Source organism: Melospiza georgiana, chromosome 20, assembly GCF_028018845.1.
Source record: "Melospiza georgiana isolate bMelGeo1 chromosome 20, bMelGeo1.pri, whole genome shotgun sequence".
Classification (NCBI taxonomy): Eukaryota; Metazoa; Chordata; class Aves; order Passeriformes; family Passerellidae; genus Melospiza; species Melospiza georgiana.
Window position 1 is genome coordinate 8,085,752 of NC_080449.1, and position 21,617 is coordinate 8,107,368.

Sequence of the window (21,617 nt, forward strand, 5' to 3'; positions counted from 1 at the left end):
GTCCTGTGATTGTTATTACATACATATCCTGAAAAGGTTGGATTTGTTCATCAAAAGGCTATTGTGTGATGTGCAAGTGGATGGTCCAGCTTCTTTTTCCGTCTTCTAGACAGTCTCAACATTGGAAATTAGCATGGGGACAATCTCAAAAAGAGACTGCTTATCAAAACACTGGGTGCTCTGTTTTGATCGATGCAGATCAGGCTATTGCAGGCACAAGCTGTTAAAGTAGATGGTGATAGAGAGGGAAAACTGAGTGAAGCAAGATACAGATGCTATAAATCTTATGTGGAAGATGGCTTTTATCTTTCTAATTACTGTTTGAAAGAGCATGAATTAATTTCTAAAACCTTGGGTGGAAGGTCTCTTTAAATTTTTTCTCCATTCTTTGCAGTTAAGTACAGTCCTTTGCAGAATGGTTATCCTACTCAAAATATAAATTTACCCAACCTTTACTGCATGCTGAGATTGCTGCTCTGTTATCACAGCCTTACAGGTTTGGGTTGCAAGTGATTCAAGTTGTAAGTGACAGCTGCTGGCTGAGCCTTGCTCCTTGTAAATGCTGCTGTTGCTGTCTGGGCTGCCAGGCTGAGGTGATCAGAAATCTTGGAGTGTCCATGATAGCAAGACTCAAATAATACTGCTTGGAGCACATTCAGCCTGTGAAGAAGCAATTCACAAGCTGCTGATGCCAAGCAATGATGATTTTAGATTTTTCTCCAGAACAGTGTGTCCTGTAACTTTGAGTTGTTTAAAAAAAAATACTGGCAGAGTTTTGTAGACATGCATTAATGCTGACTTACGTATCTGATAGTGGAGAGAAATATTGCTGCAGTTCAGGAGAGCAAGTCAGCTTCCACAGGTGCCTCCTTAGCCTTTCTCCTTGATGGTGGCTGTCTTTTTTTTCCTCTCCTTGCCCTTCCTTCCCATACTCAGACATTCTGGATATGTGAATATACCAATTTATGACTCTTTGCTATTGATTTTCATGATGAATAGCTGTTGAGCTGTGCTCCATCTCTATCTGGGAGAGGTGGAATTCTGACACTTCATCTGGCAGTCAGATCTTTGCTTTGCTGTCCTTTCCTCCTATGCAGTGCATGAATCCAGCAGAAATGACTCCCCAGCTCACTGGTGTTGACTGTAAAGCACTGATAGCCTGGCAGTTTGAATCACAGCTGTTGAGTTGGTGTTCCTTCATCTACAAAGCCTGGTGATTCTCCTGGCCTGTCAATGCACCAACTGGTGGCAGTTCTTGAAGTTGGACATGTTGGGATCAAAATAGATCCTTCTGTGTGCAAACCAGTGTGTGGGAAATCACAAGATCTTCATGGTCACACTTAATGCAGCTCTTCTTTAAATAGGACAATATTGCTTTCCTGTTTCACAATTCAGTGCACTTATCATATTTACATGCTTTCATCTTTCACCAACTCTATTAGGAAAAGCTTTTAACTTCAGATCATCAGTCATTTCATGCCTTGTGTTGGTCAGGTTGCTGCTCTTAGAGTGTGTCTGCTGGAGGAGGGTCTGTATCTGGCTTGAGGTGTCTGTAGCATTCAGTGGTACCCCAGGAACACTACAGGTGAACTGGAAAGGGACTCTTGATCTTTAGATTATAAAAGGAGTTTTTTAACAGAATGCTGGCTGTCTTCACTGTAGTTTTTGTAGTGGGAACCTACAGGAATTTATTTGCAGTGGTGCATTTGACACTTCCTTTGCATAAGAAAGGCTGCTTTGTTTTTGTCAGAGGAGATGAAGCATTTCTTAGGAAGCTATTAGCTCTCCTCTCTCTTATTTGAAGTACTGTATTTTGCTGTCTTGTGGACCTGGAAGACCTTACATGCAAATATATGCAGCCTTTTATAAATCATTGCAGTGGGTGAGTTCTGTGAGGGGGTGCAGGTGAACTTCAGCTCCATGTATTGCACTTCCACACCTGATAAATACATTGTGAGGGCTTGGAGGGAATACCAGTAAATATGGGGCAGTATTTTTTAACTGGCAGCTCATGTTCATTGGCTCTGAACTGCATCTCTGGATGCTGTCAACAGATCTTGGACTCTTTGCCTCTCACGTTGTCACAAAAGCATCAGTGGCCTGTGTTTGTAATCCTGCTGCACATCTAAAAGCTGACTCTCCGAGCAGAGCTGACAGCTGCTCCATCTGTTGTTGACCTCAGCTGGTTCACATGCTCTCTGTGCTCTCCAGCTGATGTGATGTGTGCAATAATGCAGGTTCACCCTGAGGCCTGGGCTGGCACATTTGGGGAACTGCTCAGGATGATTTCCTGAGCTTGTGAGTTGTGCCTGAGCCATGGTAGAGGAGCTTGGTTAGGTTTTCAGGTGCTTGGGCTGCTGTTCAGCAAGGTGCAGTGGTTCCCAGAGCTGTGATTGCCTGCAAGTTGTTCAGCTCAGCTGTAGGCATGGAGCAGGTCAGGGAGGGCTCTAGAAAAGACAGGAATTTTCTAGGAGGCAGTGTCAGGTGGAATGGCCTTCTGGCAGGAGGGAGTGACAGTATGCAGTTGGCTGTACACAGGTAGAGGAGGGTTCTGTAAAGCAGAGTGTGTGCAATAAAATTTAATGCAAAACCAATCTCAGTTCCCTTTTTAAGAGTGAATTCACCCCAGCCTGGGAGTTATCCTGTATGTGGACATGCCAGGCTGGCACTCCTCAGTAAAATCCTTCTAGCCTGGGATTACCTGAGTCCTGCTTTTGGCCACTTGCCTACCCTGCAGACAGGCATCAAAAGAAATTGTCTCATGTTCACAATTTTCTGATGGACTTTTGTATTCTCTTGATAGCTGCCATTAACCTAGCAAAGCTGAAGCTCTTCAGACATTACTATGTCATGGTAAGTGAAACACCTGCACACATGCCTGTGGGGAGCTTGGAAGCTGTTCAAAGCTTTTGATGGAATTCTTATTGGAAACTACTGCAGCTGGTGCATGTGGTAGAGGCTCTTGGCACTGCTGTGCTTTGGCATCTTGGTCAACTGGCTTACAATCCTAAAAGCAACTTCCTTTTTTTCTCCTAATGGTTATATCCTTCTGTCTCTCTTTAAATTCCAGCTATTTGTAATGCTTCCTGATTTCCTCTGGAGACAGCTTGAGCTGCCAGTTGAATTGATGGGCTTGAATAACATACTGTAAACTTGCTAAAAATTAAACTTGGGACCAAATGGTGCCTGGAGATGCATGTGTGCAGTTCCTGATTAAGTCAGTGGGAGCCATGAGTACGTTTCCCAGGAGAACACAGGCTTCTTAATGATTTCCAGCGGCCTCATTTCAGGCTCTCCTAAGTGGCAAGAGTAATAAATTACAGTTGTGATTCTTGAAATTCTATGAAATTGTAATACTTAAAGAATTTCCTGCTGTAACTTGAGTATGTTACCAATAGTTTGAGTTATTGGATGTTCAAGCAGTAGAACCCTCAACCTGTATCTTCCATGTTTATTGAGGGGGGAATAATAATGCTGGTCTGACATAATGAGCTGTCTGGGAATTGCTTGAGCTGTTTCTCTGGGGCAAGAAGGTTCTGTAAGGATGGTGCTATTGTTCTCATGCTTTCTCCTTTTCCTTCCCAGATTGTGTGTTACATTTACTTCACACGGATCATTGCAATTCTCATAAAGATTGCTGTTCCATTCCAGTGGAAATGGCTGTACCAGGTATTTGCCAGCAAAGGAAAATACATCCATTTCTTGATGTTTTTCTCTATTTTTCTTTAAATATAACTGCACAACAAAATTCCATAAAAGGTTCCTCATGTTGTACTAAAACATCTCAAAGCACAGTGCAGTACCCTGCCTCCTCTTGATTTTATCACTGATGTGCTTAAGGTGAAAGAATATATTCTTGGTTTTATGTTTGTCCAGCAAGGCTACTGGATTATACATGAGATGTCTGAAAGTAATTGCATTATTGATTTTCAGTCTTTCAATTTAAAAATGTCTGAAGGAAATTAATCAAGAACATACAAAGGAGAAAAAATTAGTCAGGTTTGCTCTATATAATTGAAGCCTGAGGGAGCCAGGGAAATGGACTTTTGCTCTTCCATCTTCAGGCTTCTTTTGCCTATGGACTTCTAAGTACTTGGTTTCTTAACTCATCATCCAAGTGACTGTGCAGGGAGTCCTTGGAATACATTAAGTGTTGAAAAAACTAAGCAACGTAGGGATGATTCCTTCCCCCACCATTTAAAAAGCCAAGTCTTGCCATAGTTCTTTTAAAGCTCTGGAGACCTGGATAGAACTGTAACTCTATTTAAAGTGACAGGGAAAACTGAAAGAACAAAGGATTTGACAGCCTTTAGCCTGGGATTAATGACAACCAGACAGGAATTATTTTATTTCTGCTGTGGCCCAGGCCTCTTGGCCATTAAACCTTGAACCTTATGAATGAGGAGCAATGTTTCATGACCACAGAGCATTGCAGGACTGAACCTCCATCTGACTCTCCTGTTTTCCCTTGCAGCTGCTGGATGAAATGGCCACTCTGGTGTTCTTTGTCCTCACTGGGTACAAGTTCCGTCCTGCATCAGACAACCCTTACCTACAGCTCTCTCAGGATGATGAGGATGACTTGGAGATGGAAGCTGTGTAAGAACTCCTCTCCCCTTCATTTGATTTGAGAAAAGTAGTATTTAAAACCAGTTTACTTGAATCTCTCTAAATCCTTCTGTGGCAAAGATGAGGATCTGCCCATGTTGAAAGAGGAGATGTTTATATTGTTGTGTGCAAAGAGATTTGTGGTGTGCAGAGGAGCCTCTGACCTGGATATTGCAGTAGTGTGGAAAAAGCTGGTAAAGCTTTTCATGGGACAAAAAGGTGCCCATGAAAATGTGAAGTAAGAAAGCTTTTAATTTTAATTTAGATATAGAACATGAATGAGTTTTGCAGTTCATCATTAATGTTTCATATTTAAAAAAACCCAAGTAAACACCACCAATCTGCAGAACATAAATAATAATAAATATATAAAAATAATATAATAAAAATAGATAAACAGGGTGTAAAGTCCTTTCTGCCTTGGTGTTCAGCATATAGCTTTGCAGAAATTTATTTTAAGCAATACTGAGCCAAGGAGATGGATTTTTATCAATATCTTCCCTGGTTTATTCCCTGCTGTGAAACCATGAGGCACCAGAAATGCTTCAGGACCTGAGCTAGTCTGGAAAAATTATACAGCAGGGCTCAGGCTAAGTCCCTGTCATTTTCATTGCAGTGGTTTTCTAAGGACTTAAAAAATTGAGTGGCATTTTTGAATGTGTAATTAAAAATGCCCTAAGAAATTCTGCCTGCCAGGAGTGTTGGATACAGTTTTACATACCCTGGAGTCTGCTGCCTTAATAGGAGCAGAGCTAACCTAATCCTTTGGTAGTTATAGGTTTGATGCATAATTGCAATTCATGCACAGGCTCAAAAGCCTTTTTCTAAGAGTTTTTCCAGTTTGGTAAATCTCCTTTACCTGGGTGAAATAAATCAACACTGTTTTTATTACAGAGGCAAAAGAAGTCCAGATGTGTTTGCTGTCATAGTTAGCTGAAAAAGAAATTAATCTTATTTGAAAACTGCTACAAAGAGGTTTGAATCATAGAATCCAGACTGAAATGTCATGTAAGGAGTTTAACTTCTCAGAAATATGGCTAGTAACAAAGATCTTTTTAAATGCTTAGCTATTTTTGCTTTGGGTCTAGAAAATCTGTCATTTTTGCAAGTGGAATCCAACTAGTGGGTAGTGACCTTAAAATCACTATCACTTACATGTGTTTCAATGGTTTATGTAAGAAACTGGTCTCAGTTTGGAAGCTGTTTGGTAAAAAAGCATTCACATCAGGAAGTCACTGTGTGAACTGGCAGGATTTGTGATTCTACCAAAACAAGCTTTTTCCCTTTTTGCCTGTTGGAGCGAATTTCAACTTTGTATTACGTGCTTAATGAATTTTTGCTTGTGGGGGTTTTGCTAGGACTAATAATAGGACACCTGTCAAATACAGTTATTTTAGTCAATTGAGAAGTTGCTAAATTTAGGAGAATCTGCCAAAAATGAGCTGGAGGAAGTTTAATGAAGTAATTCAGTGATTTACATCTCATCAGAGTTAGAATTCCTTGTGAGCCTTTTCCTAGTAAGGCATTTTGCTCTTTGCTTTGGGAGTTTCCATTGTTGTGCCTCGTGGGTTGTTCCCCTTAGCCTTGCTTAAATTTTCTGATCTGATTCACCAGAAGTTTTTTTCCATTTGGGCACTTGGCAGGGTATAATCTGTGCCTGGTTCTCTCCTCCCCAGCTCCATCAGGAAGGTTACATTTGTAGATATTTGAAAAACAGAGTTTAAACACATTCTGAGACAGGTGAAGCAATGGATGTGTATGGAATTTCTCATTGATTTGGTCTTGCTGGTCCTGTTTTTGTGTTCATAAATATTAAATGTTGTTTCTGTGGGGGGGGAAAGATACTTGGATTTATTTAAGCAGGTGACTAAGTATCTGTCAGTGTCCTGACTAACCATTGCATGAATGTTTTGTCTTTCATGTGATAAATACCTACTTGTCTTTACAGGCTATGGCAGAAACTAAAACCCTGCAAACTTCATGGTGTTCTGCTATGTCAGTTTTATTGTTATTTTCCTTTTCCAGGGGGTTTTTGTTTAAAATCAGATTCTCTAAAACAGAAGCATTCAATTCCTTTAGACTCAACATTTCTATGAACCAACAGAGGGGAAAGCTGTGAGGTTATGAAACCTCTTTTCCAGGCTTGCTTGTCTTCCATGAAAAACATTAAGACATTTTAAGTGCAGCTCTCTAGTTTGGGTCTGTTTCCATGCATTGCAAATGATACAAATCTCAGTCTGGAAGTAAATGCAAATATTGTTAAGGATGTTGGAAATCTGGAAAGTTTCAAGAAAAATCTGCAAATTAAGTGTCTGCACAGAAGCAACACAAGGCACAAATCCTCTCTTTGAAAGTCCTTGTAGCTCTCAGGAATAAAATACAAATCAAGAATAGCAAAGATAACTCTGGCTTGGGGAAAGGATCCACTGACTTTGCTGGAATCTCTTCAGTTGTTCCAGGCTCCACAGAAGTTGCCCTGACAGGGAGGAGAGTGTGACTAAAGCTGAGCTAAGGAGCTGTCTGTCCTTTTTCAAGCAGGTTCAATAGCCATTCATCATCAGCAAAGTGGCTTTCTGTGTATTCTGTGCTGGGCAGCCTCCTGAGCTCTGTCAGTACGTGGGCTCGTTGCTGACAGTTTGTTACATTCAAGTTCCCTGCTTGAAAAGGTGCAGCCACACTTGGCAGAAAGAGCTGTCAGGCTTCCAGTCCTAATGCCATTTCTGGGGCATGAACACAAAAATATGAACAGTACAGTGGATGAGGTGGGGTGAGGAAGAGGAAAGGAAGAATTTTTTTATTTGCTTTTCTTTTTTTTTTTTTTTAATTTCATTAACTCAGCTGGCTTTAGCTGCTGGATATCAAAATGCTCTTTAACAGGTCTTGGTTGAGAATGATGTTCATGCATGCAGGGGAGGTTAAGATATTTCCACTGGAGGAGGAATTGCAGGAGAAGAAACCATTAATGGTTTTGTTCTCAAGCTGGTAAATCTGTCTTACTCAGTGTGTGGAGACTTTGCTTCTCCTTAACACCCAAAACAGCCTCAACACAGAGAACTGTTGTGGTAACACTGATCTTTGCTTATGCCTTGGGATCTGGAGTTTCTCTGTGTGTCATGAGGCAGCTTGTGCTGAGATTTGATGACCTGCTTGGTTGTTTTTCTCTGCTTTCTCTCAGGTTGTGCTTCATGGCAGACTGAATCAGGGTGCTCTCCGTTTGCAGTGATTTTCCTCACCTAACACATCTTTTCCTTGCAGAGATCAGCTTTTTTGCTCTGTGGCTGATCAGTTTTCACCCCAGTTTGCAATAGCTTGTAAGGGCTGGCTGCTGCCAGTATTGCAGTGTTTCTTGTTGGACTATAAAACAAATAAACAGGAGAAAAGACAGTTGAAATCCACCACTGTGGAGAGATGGAGATGTTCTGAATGTTTAGCCATTCCCTGATACCTTGGATACAATGCAGGAGAAAAATAAACGCTGAAATCTCTGCAGCACATAGCACTGTGTGATGGAGTGCTTGGGGAACTCCTTCTCTGCCTCATTTGTGACAGATATCCCTCTGGCAAGCACAGAAATGCTCTCTGGAGAGGGATGCTTCACTGAGAAGGATTTGTTGCATTTTAACTGCTGCTGATTTGTGGGTTGGAAATGCAGTTCAGCAGACTGCAGGTGAGGAACAGTTCCCTGCTGTATTGCAGGTCAGAGCTGAAGTGCTGAGGACAATGAGGATTTCAGTGTGCTTGGTCTTAGTGCTGCTACCCTTATTTTATTGGGCACTAAAAGGTGATGACTGGGCTGATTTTGAGAGTGAGAGGAATTGCCTGTTGTGCCTCAACAGTCTGAGAAAAGGAGGGACTTGAGAGCTACTTCTTCATGCACTTGGCATGAGACCAGAACAGTCTCTTCAGCTCTTCAGATGGGATTTAACCTTCACTCTTGGAGAATCCACACAGAAATCTCTCCCAGCTATTTGCTGTTACTGAGGGGGGACACAGTAAATGGCCTCTCTGGTAGCAAAGGATGTGATTTGATCTGCCTGCACTTTCAGTGTGTACCTGTCCCATAAACATGGGAAGTGGATCATTCCCTCCTGGCTGTAACCTTGCATTGCTTCTGTCACCACCTGGGTGTGCAGGGGCTCTCTGATGGCATTGGAGTGCAGTGCTGGAATCTGGGCTGTGTGCCAGGTGGGATCTTCCCAGCTGGGAGTCGAGTGTTGGGACTGCTTTGGTGCCGTGCATGTGTGAAACACCTCTTTGTATATCCCAGTGTCTCTGCTGCTGCATTGCTGTGTGAGGAGCTCGTTTCTGCTTTGTAGTTCATGGCAATCTTCAGCTCCTCCCTGAGGAATGGATACTTAGCTCCTCATTCTGTAATTATGAAGTTGATTATTTCTGAAGAGTAAACTTGGTAGCTGTCTTGCTGCATCCTTCTATGCTTTTCAGACTATTACTTTGATTTGCCAGAATCTTTCTGCATTCTAGTCTTGTTCTCCAGTATGTAACTCTGTGTCTTGTGCAGATTTAATAAGCAAGTTGTCTATTCCATTACCCAGGCAATTACTGAAAATACTGAGTAGAAGTGAACCCAGGACAGGCCTCTCTGGAACCACACTCAATGTTCTTACATTTTTGACAGGAAACCATTAAGTAAATCTCAATGCATATTTTTCCAATTAGTTATCCATCTACTTTGGTTTTGTCTAGCTTATGTTTCTCCAGATTTTTTCCTATCTGACTGTGGGAAGGAAACCTTTGGCAACAGGGAGAACTTAAAAGATCTGCATGCCTCTGTACTGATTAGTTTGATCTCTTCTAGGAAATGTTTATTGTGTAGTAATTCCATCTTTCTTCTTTAAGCAACCTGCTTACTTTTCTCTGTACTTGCCTTTTTTTACTTTAGTAGGGATAAAAGTTATTTGATCTGTACTCTTGTGACCCTTTCTTATTAAGTCCAAGCTCATCTAGGCCCACTCTAAAGTGAGAACCAGTGATGATCCCAGTATGGCCACTGCTGGAATGTCACTGAACACAGCAGGCTGAGTAAATTATTTTTACAGTACATGAACAGAAGCTGGGATCCAACATGGAGCTAAGGGAAGAGGAGTGTTATCTGAAGATGACTTCTCCTCTTGGGGTGATGCTGTGGAGATGTTGTTAGCAGCTCTGATCAAATAAAGCACTGTGACATGGTAAACAGCAGGTGAAAGTGCTCACAGACCAACAGGGGCAGCTTTGAACAGGACAGGTCTGTGTGTGCTTCCAGGCATCCCTTGGGAATGCATTGAGCTATTGGCACTCTTACCTTCAGCATCCAAAATAACCTTTGTAGCATGTTTGTGGGGGGAAAAAAATACCTGTATGGAATGAGAATCACACTGTGCAAAAGAATAAAGGAAATGTGTTGTGCATCCAAATTGCTTGTTTGGTGGAGCAGCAGAGAAAAGCTGAAGAGCTGTTGGAGAGCCAGGGCAGTTCCAAGAGGAGTGGTGCTGCTCTGCCTGCATAAACAGCTCAGCCTGCCTCATATTGAGTGGTATTGTGAGGTTTTGTAGTTCAATGGTCACATTGCCATGACAAATCCAGGCTTGGATGGTATAAAGGGATAACTTCTCCTTTCTGTTTTGTGGCTGCTCATTTTGCTATTAAGAGGAGCTGGTGTGCATTAAGCTAACAAGGTTCATCTGGGGCACTGTCCACTGTGTGTTTGTGTCATATGTTGTACCTATTAAAATGCAGAAGAAAGTCACAGAAGTAAGGGTGGTCAGCTGCATAGTAAGTGGGGTTTTTAAGTGAACTGCTCAAATTTAGCAAATAAACACCTGGTTTAACTGTTTTGCCACCTTTTTTGAAGTATGGGCCAATATTACTTGCTGCTTTAGTTTAGTGGAAGATGAGAAGGGCCTTGAGGTGCTCAAGGGCAGTGGCTGTGCTGTGTCAGGGTGGTACAAGAGATCAAACATGGGACCTGCTCAGTGTGGGTGAACAGATGTGAGAAGTGTTGTCTGATGGGTGTGAGCTGTTGCTGAAATGGATTTTACAGTTCAAGGTCTGATGTCTGATGCTTCTCCCTTCTCTTTTAGGGTGACAACTTCAGGAGTGATGGAGGGCATGAAGAAGGTCAAGAAAGTGGTGAATGGTTCAGCAGAGCCTCAGGGCGAATGGGAGAGCACAGCATGATGGACTGGACTAAGGCAGCACTTTCAGAGAAACTTTTTTAATTTATTAATATTACTCAGTGGAAAGGGAGCAACTTGCACTCCCCACCACTGAAACCGCAGAGTGGGGTGTGTCTAGGGAGAGCAAAGCAGTGCAGAAATATAACTATTCCTTTGATCATAAGAAAATGAGATCTCCTGGTACCTGCAAGGAGCCTGAAGCTTTCCTAGGGATTTTGGGTAGCTTTTTTTCCCCCTTTCTGGATCGGTTCTTTATTCTGAATTGTTGTGTTCTTCAGAATGTGTAATACTAATGTGAAGAGGGATCTTCAGTGTGTATGTAAAGAATATATTTTATATAATGCTCATATATATGCACACACACACACACTTGCTTTGTAACATGAATGCTGGGACTTGCAAAGCCTGTCAGAAGGTGGGAAAAGAAGATAAAGACATGTAAGTATTTTTTTTTTTTCTTTTTATAAACTCTCCTTTTGGCTTGGATGGAACATTGCAAAACAAATGGATGGGAACAACTGCAGTTATTTGAGAGACTGAAGGGTATTGGATCAGATGACTTCTGCTACTGCTCATGCAAGTGTGAAAGGTGATAAGTATCTTCTTGTCTTATCCCTGCAGGTGTCCACCTGAATGTGTCAGGTTTTCAGATGTGTTGCTATACAGGAAATGAGTGACTGTTCTCCATTAAAGCACTAAGCCCATAGTGCAATAAGTGTTTATGTACATTGTCCACTGTCCATGGAGTTGCTCTTGACTCACCCCCACCTGACAAGAAGTACACAAGAGGTGTAAGATTGATGGTTGCTTTTTAGAGGTCTGCCTAAATGTTTACTTTCAAGCTGTGACCCAGAGCTTCATAAAATACTTTCAAGGTGTTTCAAAAGTCACTCCTTTCTGGCACAGTATAAACAGTATCAGACTCTCCAGTGGAAATCTGTCTAGCCATTTTACTGCAACATAAATCTCTGGTTCACAGTTACCCTGAGTTACTGGGCCTCTCTGGATGGCTACTTGTACCTCTCTGGCTGTGTAGGATTAATAACACTGTTATTTTGGGTGAGCTGAACTGGTCAAAGTAGTATTGCCACCAAAACCAGTAACTCCTAGTCCTATTTTTTTTTTTTTGGCAGGAGGGGAAAAGATTATGACCAGAACCTTGATGCAGAGGAATATGGAATCCTTGACTGTTAGCTGCAGACTTGCAGTGGAGTCTTTACAGTCACATTCCAAAATGCCTCACATGTTTTCTCTGTAGTCCCTGGGGTTGTCAGTGGGGCAGTTGGTGTCCAGAGCTGTAGTAGTGAAAATGGGTGCTCATTTGGGAGAGGATGGAAGTGGCTCATTGGTGGAATAAGGATTAGCTTTAACAAAAATAAATCAGCTCTAAGTCACTGACCCACTGAAGCCTTAATATTCATGCAGGGACATTTTGCCATGTGGTGCTGTGGAGCCAAGAGCTTCTGCCAGGGTGTCAGGAGAGGCATCAGCAGAGCTCTGGATGTGCCAGCATTGCTTACAGACTCATTCAGGAATTTGGTTTTGTGGAGGGACTACATTTCTGGGCACACCTGATGAGAGGACTGTTAGCCTAAAGTTTATTTTATTCTTCAAGCTGAGGAGGATTTCCTCCAGAATCTTGAACCACTTCCTCACTCCTGAGCAGGGATTGTGGAGCTCTTGATGAGCTGTCTGTAGCAAGCCTTGCTGGTTGAGGAGCAGCATCCCTTTCCCCCACTGCCACTTCTTTTCCCAGGTGTTGGTTCCATGCACCATGGAGGTGGTAGAAACAAATCTACCTGCTTTGATACCTGGAGCTGCTTTCTCTTCAGATAAAGCACAAGAAGAAGAGCATTTGTCTCTGGCTGCAGAATTCTCCTCTGATTTCCTCCTCAGCTGTAACTTCACAGTAATCACAGCAGTGATGGTTCCACTTTGCTGTCATTGCCTTGCAGTGAGAGTTTTAGTGAGAAGAGATCCTGTACCAAGGAAAGGCTGTTTGGTGACCTATAGGCCTTTAGGCCTCCTGGAGGAAGAAATCTACATATTTAGCCTGAAGTGTGAGAAATTGGACCATCAACAAACACAGGCAGTGCCAGCTTTTACATTTAAATGCAATACCTGGAAAACTCATCCTCTGCAGTTCCTCTGTCCCTTGTCCTGCATCCAAAGGACTGCTCAAACAGGCTGTAAAGCTTGTTCAGAGAAGCTCTGAAGACTTGAAGTGTGTTGGCACTGAGGTATGTAAGGGATAAGGATGTGCTGTCAGGAACAAAGTGTATCTGGACAAGGCCATTCTAGAGCCTGTTAATCCTTTTGTGAACGAGATGTGCAATTGTCAGAGGTGTGCCAGTTCACCCAGAACCACGAGGGCTGTGCTGTGATCCCAGGGAATGCTGAGCTGCTTCCAGACAGCTGCCTGTTCCATACCTCAGCATCAGGGGAGCTGACAATTTGGCAAGTGCTGTTACCTTAGTCTCAGGTTTCTTTTGTTTTTTTTTTTAATATGCACTTTTTTTACTAAAGTTGCATATGGTGTAGGTTTATCTGCCAAGTCTCTGGCTCACCAGTCAAAGGCCAGAAAAATGGGTCATTTCTTTTTGTCTTGGCAGGAAAGGCCACAGCAGTATTCTGAAATTACATTTTTTTACAAGAGCTTTTTCCAAGTTCAGCCCTGAGCTTCAGCAGTCAGCTCCACAACCACCTTCTGCTGGTGTTTTACACAGGATGCCAAGCAGCAGGAAATGGTCAGACCTGAGCATTAGGAAAGAAAATCAGTCATGGACAAGTCAAAAACCCAAAAGATTCTTATTGTGGCCATTTCCAAAATGCATTTTTTCTGGTGCAATTCCTTAGATCAGGATGGAAAGTGTGTCTTGATGGATGGGAAGTTGGAGAGTGGAGGAAATGGCTGCAGTTGTGCTTCTCTCCAGCACAGCAAGTGCTGCACTGCACAGCACCAAAGGCAGGACTATTCCCTCCCCTTCCCAGGCAAGCCCAGAGCTGCATGGCTGGCACTGCATGGCTCCAGGGCCAGGGCAGTACAGCAGCTCAGAGCTCCCCAGGCAGGATAATCAGTGCTTGCCTTTCATTTGCTGAGGGCTGCTTATCTGCCAGGAAGCTCTGCCTCTCTCAGGGAGGGAAGAGAGGAGCTGTTGTGGATTACAGATCGTTTAGGAATGTGCAGCTTTGCTTCCCTGTGCTGCTTTTACTGAAGTGAGGAGCTGGAGCAATCACCAGCAGTACCCAGCAGGGAGTGACAGGAGTCCTGGAATAGCAGCTCTGCTGCAATGGGAATAAATGGTGTGAAAGCTTTCCCAGCCCAGCACTCAGTCCCCTCTGCAGACAAAAATGAGATTGGTTCAGTCTTCACTTGCAATGCAGGTTATGCCCCAGTAAATCCCCGTGGATGCTGACATGCACATGGCACTGCTGCTCTCCTCCTTCCTGCTCAGCAGGCTGTCTTCCAGAGGAAGCCTCCTTGCAGTGCCACTGCCAGCCTCTTGCATTCTTCGGGCTGGAAAATGTTTTCCTTGATGGTTCATCAAGAGACATACTAAAAGAAAGCAAGACATAATGGGGTCATGTGGAACAGAGCTGCTGCCTGCTGGAGTGGAGCAGTTGGAGTTGAAGAAGCCACATGCTGTCCTAATAAGATGCTCTTTCATGTTGTCTGTTGTGATGTGTGCATTGCATTGTTCAGTGTTTCCCCCCAGCTCAGTGCCCTGCTCCTGGATTTCCATGCTGGCATGCCCTGGGAGAGCATGTTGTAAAAATTTGCTGCATTGCAGCATTTTGTCTGGAGCTCATAGTGTGGAAGATGTATTTTTTCTGAGCTGAGTGGACTGACTCTGGCACGAGTGTGCATCCACCATGTGTCCTTGAGCACTGTAGCATTCCTTCTGGCCATCAAAGGCCATGTCCTGATCACTCCAGTGTGCACATCTGGTGCAAGTCCTGTAGAAGATTTTTTGTGTTAAGTCTTTTTTCCTTACTGTGTGTTCCTCTTAGAGAAAAGCAGTTGAGCCACTGACAATCAAATTGATGAGAAGGGAGGGGATTTTGTTGTTTGTTTGAAAACTGCCCAATTTGAAGCAAATACTGGGTACTGTAGATTCTATTGAGCTCTGAGAACTGGAGTTCTCTAGCTACTAAGGAGAGGGAAGGAAATCTTTCTTCCTTTAGCTTACTTGATTTGTCTCCTTCAATTTGACCTGTCAGGCTAGCTAACAGATTGCTGTCACTTTAAAGAAGATGTTTTACAGCTCCTGTGTGATGATTTCTGCTTCACTCCTAGAGCACATCCCCATTTTTCACCTGTGTACAAAGAGAGCAGCTGTGGTGTGCAGCAGTGGGAGGTGCAGTGAGGTTTGAACATAGTGGGACTCACTGAAACTGTGACCCTGTGTGTAGTGCCAGTAGCCTCAATGTTTCATGAAAGCTGAGGTGGTGCTACCCAGAGACACTTGACCAATGTTTTTCTTTGTGTTCCCTGGGGCTGATGTGCTGTAGAACGTTGTTTTAAATTGAATTAATTTGGCTTCTTTTTTGTAGCTGCTGGATACAATACTTTTGGGCTGATAAATCACTTTTCCTTAGCAATACTGGGAAGCTGTGCATTTTCCCTTTGTGATGTCTTGCCTGGATATAGCAGTGATCCAGTGAAAGCTGCACATGATCTGTGCTCCCAAGTGGCTGGAACAGGATGTAGGAAAACATCAATACTCAGGTGTTGAGTGATGTAGGAAGAAAGTGGCTGAGAAAAGAGTCACTCCTTTTAGGCTGACTGGCTCAAGAACCCATTTATGTTTTCACTGCAGCAATCCTCTAGAAAGGACAATTCTAAATAAATATTTCCCTGTGGGATTTCACTCAATATTCTGCTCTCTGTGTACTGAAGTAGAGTCCTCCACATCATCAGAAGCACTTCATCCTGCAGCCAGTGGAGCTGGTACCTGCTCTCTTACAACAGAGTATGGGTCTAAATAGCCTCCCTTGCCCTTTAGGAACTATTAATAATTAATTCTAGACCCTCTTGTGTCATTAAGCAGCTTTAGGACACCCTGTACAATGTAGCTTTGAATTCATTCAGTAAATGACCTCCAGAAGAACTAAAGACTTTTCTGTGTACAGCAAGGTCCAGTTCTTGGGGTTTTGGTGACCTGTAAATATCCTGTTCTTCAGTTCCTGTTCAGATGTAAAAATGGATTTTTTTCAGTATTTTTTTAAACTTTATTAAAAGAACAGCAAACAGTATTTGAAGAGAAGCAAGGTAGAGACAAGTCAGGACAGTCTGTGTAACTTGGTTTCCCTGCTGTGATGCAAATGTGTAAAATAAAGATTGACCAGAAAGAAGTTTTTAATGCATCTCATTTTCTCCTTCTGAACTGCCAGCAGCCAAGCTGACCCATTGTTCCCAAAGTCTGCATTTCCCTCTGCTCAACTTCTGTTTCCAGCCATCAACATCTGCATCATGGATTCAGGGCCAAATCACAAAACTTGTGTGGAAAAACTTCTGTTGAAGGGAAAAGTTTTCCTGTCAGTGACCCAGTGAGGTTCACTGAGGTGCCTTTTCTTGAGCTCCAGGTACTGGAGCTGTGTTTGTGTGTGCTCAGCTGCTCTTTTACTTTTGCTAGCTGAACTTAGGCAGTGTTTGTGGACTGACTCTTGAACAAGTGTTTCTCCCAGCCCTGTGTCTCCTGCAGTCTGGGGCAGGCAGGAATTCAGGAGCATCTGGGCTTGTTGCTGCTCCCCAGCCCTGTGGTCTGTGTGTTCTCTGCTGCCAGGTGAGGGCAGATGGAGCTGATGCTCTCAACCTTGGTGTCCAGATACAAATTAAGGATAGAGGGTTACTTTTAAAGTCATGTCTCTGGTGGATCTGGCCACACTATCTCAGAGGAGCAAGTCCTTGATCTTCTTTAAGTTAGACTGATGGAGATTTGGGACTCTGTAGTTGTGCTCTTCCTGAGGTGTTGGGATCTAACCTTGCATTCAATTCTGCAGACTGGTTGGGTTGGCAGGGATGAGGAGGGCACAGCATTCCTGTGAAGTGTTCTTCCTGATGATCCCCCATCCCTCAAAGGCATACATCCTTCAGCACCAAATTCCAGTCTTCAAGATGTTTCTTCCAGTTCAGCCTGTGGTTCTCATCCTTCCACCGAGGGGTAATGCCTGAAGCAGCCTCTCTTCTCTACCCTGCACCTCCCAAGCAGCCACTTCTGCACTGCCTCAAGCCTCTGGGTGAGTGTTTTACCAGAGAGCAAAATATAAAAAGTGCTTAGAATTTGGATTTCTTAATGCCTCACTGTAGGTTAGAACAAATATTCCTGATGCAGGTGGTCGCTGTTGTTGCACTGGAGTGGCCTAAACCTCTTTAATGCAGGTTTCTCCAAATTCTCCAGCTGCATATTCTGTCTGTTGTGTATTTGGCCTTAAAACATTCCCATTCCCCCTTGGCATTCCCTGACAGCAGCTGAGACTCATCCCCAGAGCTGCCTGCACTCAGCCATAAGGAAAGGTGAAATGTTAAGGGTGGAGTGGGTAAGGTGGGGCTGAATTGTGGGGACACTCACTTGAGAAGGAGACCAAATGAAATTATCAGTGGAAAAATTGATTCCTGACCATTTTCTCCAAGGAGACACAAAGAAGAGCTCCCAGTATTTGAAGTCTATTGCAAGCAAAGGTCATCTGGCAGACTTAACAGGGAGCAGAAGAAACAAAACCACAGCTAACAAAACTTTCCTCAGTGTTGTGTGTTTGGATGTAATTCTGTAGGTGTTTTCCTGCCCAGGGGAGGTAAATTGTTCTACCTGCACTGAGGTTTTTCTTGCAGTGTCTGACATTCCCAGCTGTCTGATCATTTGCAGCTCCTCATTGCACTCCTGGCTGCCTGCTGCCAATGCTTTTGCACAAGCAAGGTTATCTTCATGACTGCAAAGAGCTGCCTTCTCCTTAAATCTGCTTTTGCCTTCCTTTGCCTTCTGACTGACAGGCTCTAATGAGGGGAGAGTGTTGTAGCGCCCTGTATAGTGAGTGGTCAATAAAAACCAAATTGCTTTGTACAGCAGAGGTAATAACACAGCTTGTTATTGGCACAGCTGATGCTGATATTGGGGCCCTTGGTAAGGAGACAAAGGCTTTCTTCTGTCTTAAGGAGTAAAAAGTGCAAATCATCCATTCCTTTTGTCCCCTCTCATCCCTGGAAAATGGTAATTGGGGGTGACACTGCTTTGTTGTGGCTCTTCTCCCCTGTGGGATATTTTCTGTGGGGAGGCTGAGGCACAATACCTGAGATGGCTCTTGTATTCCTGAAAAAAAAAATAAAAATAAACAGGCATGTGAGGTGAGGTTGTTACAGGGTGGCAGGTGGAATAGGTGAGGATTGAAATGGAAGAGGCAGTGTGAAATTCCTTTTACTGCTCCCTCTTGGGATGATTGTGCTGAGCTTGGCAAGAGCATCCTTGATGAGAGGAGCAGTTAAGACATGGGTCACCTGTAAGTGTAGCAATAAATTTGGGGTGTTAAGTCCCTGAGGACATTGCTCTGGGGTGCAGATCTTTTGTATGCCTTCAGTGTAAGTCTTTTGGGTAAGGTGTCACAATATCCCCCAATATCCCATCACCAGCTCCTCCCTGAGATTGCACCCACTGCTTATCTGCAGGTGTGAGAGTCCCTGTCAGTGCTCCAGCTGCTGCTTCCCTGAACTGCTCAGATCTTTGTTCTGCAGGAGCTCTGTGGAGGTGGAAGGAATCCTCCACCCAGCCCAGCTGTGAAGGTATTGATCTGCCTCTCCTGGGAGAAGCCAAACTTGTTCATGCTGGGCTAGATCTCATACCAGGAGGCAGTAGCCAAATTGGAGGGGCTACAAAGAACAGCTGCAGTGACTGAGAGGAAGGAATTGGGCAATGGCAGAAGATGACAAGAATTAAAGCTGTAAGCCTGACTAAGTGATGATTAAAGAAAGCCAAGAAGATGTAGCTCAGTACAAAATGGCTGCATGGGGATAACCCACAGAAATGGGTTTGGAATTAGTGTGGCTGAAGGCTGGGCTGTGGAGGAAAACAAGATGTTAGGAGAAGCCTTTTGCCAATGAGTTTGGCTGCAAAAAATCTCCCTGGAGAAATGGAGGCAGTTCTGTGTTGTTTTAGATAATCAACACGAGGCTGGACAAATCATTGCTAAATACACTGCAGGGAATGACCCCTTGTCAGCTGTGAGCTGGATGAAATGCCTGGCTCAGCCAATTTCCATTTGCTTATCTCAGTGGGAAATATATTGCATGCATAATTCCTGGTTTGGGGGGTCATTTTAGTTTTACTGTTAAACCTCACAGATGCCTTGAGTGAGCCTGGCTGCTCCATAGGAGGAACACATTGAAATGAAGCTGGTTGGTGTGTGCCCTGATCTGTATTCTGAGGCAGTCAGGGTTTTAACTGTTGCTGCAAAATCTGAGTGGAAATATCTGCTGGGATTTACCAAGCACACAATGCCTGAGTGTTTCCATGAATCAGAGCAGCCTTATGGGAGGCAACAATTCAAACTCTTAAACAGCAACAAAATTTGAAGAATAGGTACAAGTTGGTCAGGTTGATTTTTTTGGTATGTTTGAATGTTTTTGGGGATTGTTGTGGTTTGGTTTGGTTTGGTTTGGTTTGGTTTGGTTTGGTTTGGTTTGGTTTTAACGATTGCAGGGTAGGATTTGGGTGGGCAGACATCACTGCTGACTGCACAGTTTGCTTACAAAGCTTGCTCAAGAGACTTGTGTCTTGTATTGAAACCAGAGCAGGTCAGCATCAGCTGCCCCAGCAGACAGATCCTGGGCACTGAGGGGCAGATGAGCCAGTATAGGATTCATGAGTACTCAAGAGGCTGATTTCTGTCTGGTTTGTGGTGGTGAAGCCACCACCACACCATTCCCTGTGCCCTCTGCAGGCTCAGAGCTCAGCATGGAACAGACACGGAGCTGCCTTTGGAGCAAACATCTGGGCAGGATCACAGAAGAGCTGGAAGCCACGTGACTTCCCTTTATTTTGAAGGTTCTTATAAATATGTATATTTTCTAAAAGCTCTGTTCTGCTCCAAACCTCTTTCAGATTTAAGGACGCTTCTGTCACAGATGTGGGGTTTGTTTTTGAAGCCCCCTGCTGAAGCTTGGCAGCAGAGCTGGTGAGCAGTGCTCAAGTCACCTGCAGTGGGTGGAGAGCAATGTGGAGAACAGCTCCTCCAGCCCCTTTTCCAGCCCTGAGGGTGCCAGTGGAGTCTTTGCTGCAAAATGCTACTGCTGCCTCTGTGACTGTGATCTTATCTCCCCCAGACAAAGTGCACAGCACTCCTCGCTTGTCCTTACAAGGAGCCTTTTTTTATTTTCAGTCTGTCTGGAATCAAGCCTTGGCTCAAGGTGGCTGGGCTGAGCTCTGCAGGACGAGGACGGCAGGAGCAGAACAAGGGTGATTTCCCACTTGCCAGCCGGGATTTGTGATGTGCCTCGAAGGAAGATCCACAAAACCTCCTCCTGCTTGGCTTTGTCTCAGCCCAGGGCTTCGAACTGCACGAACAGCTGATGAGTTCACCACAGCCACCCTTGCCGGGTTCCTACATTAGCATAACAATTACAGCCCCAGAGGCTGTAAAGAGAATACAGGCTTTAAAAAATAAACTAGAATTTAACAGAGAAATTAATAGCGTAGCAAATTGTAACGCTGAGCATGCCGGCTGCGTGTCAGTCTCGAGCGACAGCTGTACGTGCAGCCCTGGCACAGTTTGATTTCCAGACTTTCCGCTGCATTTGGCCATCATTTCAACATCTACACTTCCATTTCCTGGGGCAAGAGCCTGCAGGGCACCATTCCTGCTGCCACTTTCCCCAAAAACCTGGAGTGTTTTGTGTCTGTCGCGTTTCTCTGCAGCCATGTGAAGTATTGGCATTAAAATGCTGTGCCATAGAAATTAATTTATGGCTGTAGTAGCCATTAGATGCTGTAGCCTGAATCTTGGAGTGTTTTGGGTTATAAATCTTGATTTTTGAGGGCTTTCTTATTTAGTCATATATAGCTCAGCTATCAAAGCAGCTGGTAAATGCCAGCACTGGGTGCTTGCTGTGACCTGCAGTGATACCAGGGGCGAAGCAAGAGCAGCTCAGTCGCATCTTGTCAAGCACAAAACAGCTTCAGGAACACCCTGGTTGGTGAGCTGGAAGCTGTGGAGTCCCGTGGAACGCTGCTCACAGCCTTGAGATCATCCGGATGTGAAATGGTTGTAACCCGAGATGCGGGTGATGCCTGGGAAGCCGAGGGTGTCCCCAGCAAGAGCCGATGCATTCCTGTGCTCGTGGTTGTTGCACCAGGATGTTGAACTCACTCTAATGGCATTTTTGTGTTCAAACCCTCTGGAAAAGCAGCTACTTTGGTGGCTCTCTGTGCCAGCGGTGACCATGGCTTGTCTGGGGGAGCAGCCAGCACTGATGCCAATAATTCCTTTGGCTCCTTTTCTGACTGAGTCAGATCACTCAAGCATTAACCTTAAAATAGCAACTATTTTTGTAGTTGATATAATTAATCTCCTCTGTGTGTATGTTCCTTCCCTATTCCAGGCTCTGATGCTTCACCACTCCCCTGCTGACCCACTCCTGCTTTGGCACAAGAAAACTCTGAGCAAAACTTGGCTTTTCCACAAAAAAAGCACGAACTACAGGCTGTATGTGCTCTGCGCCGTGAGTTCACTGCCAGGCTGGTGTCTCCAGTCACAGATTGCTCGCTCATGTGGTCTGTTGGGTTTGGGAGCATCTTCTCGATCTGTTTTTGGGTGGGTGGATGTGGAAGGGGGATGTTCACAAGC

The 21,617-nt window shown here is 44.0% G+C and overlaps 1 protein-coding gene across 3 annotated transcripts in view; it reads left to right on the forward strand.

The window, feature by feature from the left end:
* The window catches only part of GPR107 (G protein-coupled receptor 107), a 39,271-nt gene extending 20,875 nt beyond the window's left edge, over positions 1–18,396 (forward strand). For 2 of the 3 annotated variants that reach the window (XM_058038000.1, XM_058038001.1), the window contains exons 15-18: positions 2,804–2,853; positions 3,586–3,669; positions 4,475–4,599; positions 10,689–18,396. In XM_058038000.1, the coding sequence (XP_057893983.1) occupies positions 2,804–2,853; positions 3,586–3,669; positions 4,475–4,599; positions 10,689–10,785 (356 nt within the window). In that variant the 3' untranslated portion in view covers positions 10,786–18,396. Of the gene's footprint in view, positions 1–2,803; positions 2,854–3,585; positions 3,670–4,474; positions 4,604–10,688 lie in introns of those variants that run through there. The other variant, XM_058038002.1, reaches the window with a different exon arrangement.
* The last annotated feature ends 3,221 nt before the right edge of the window (positions 18,397–21,617 follow it).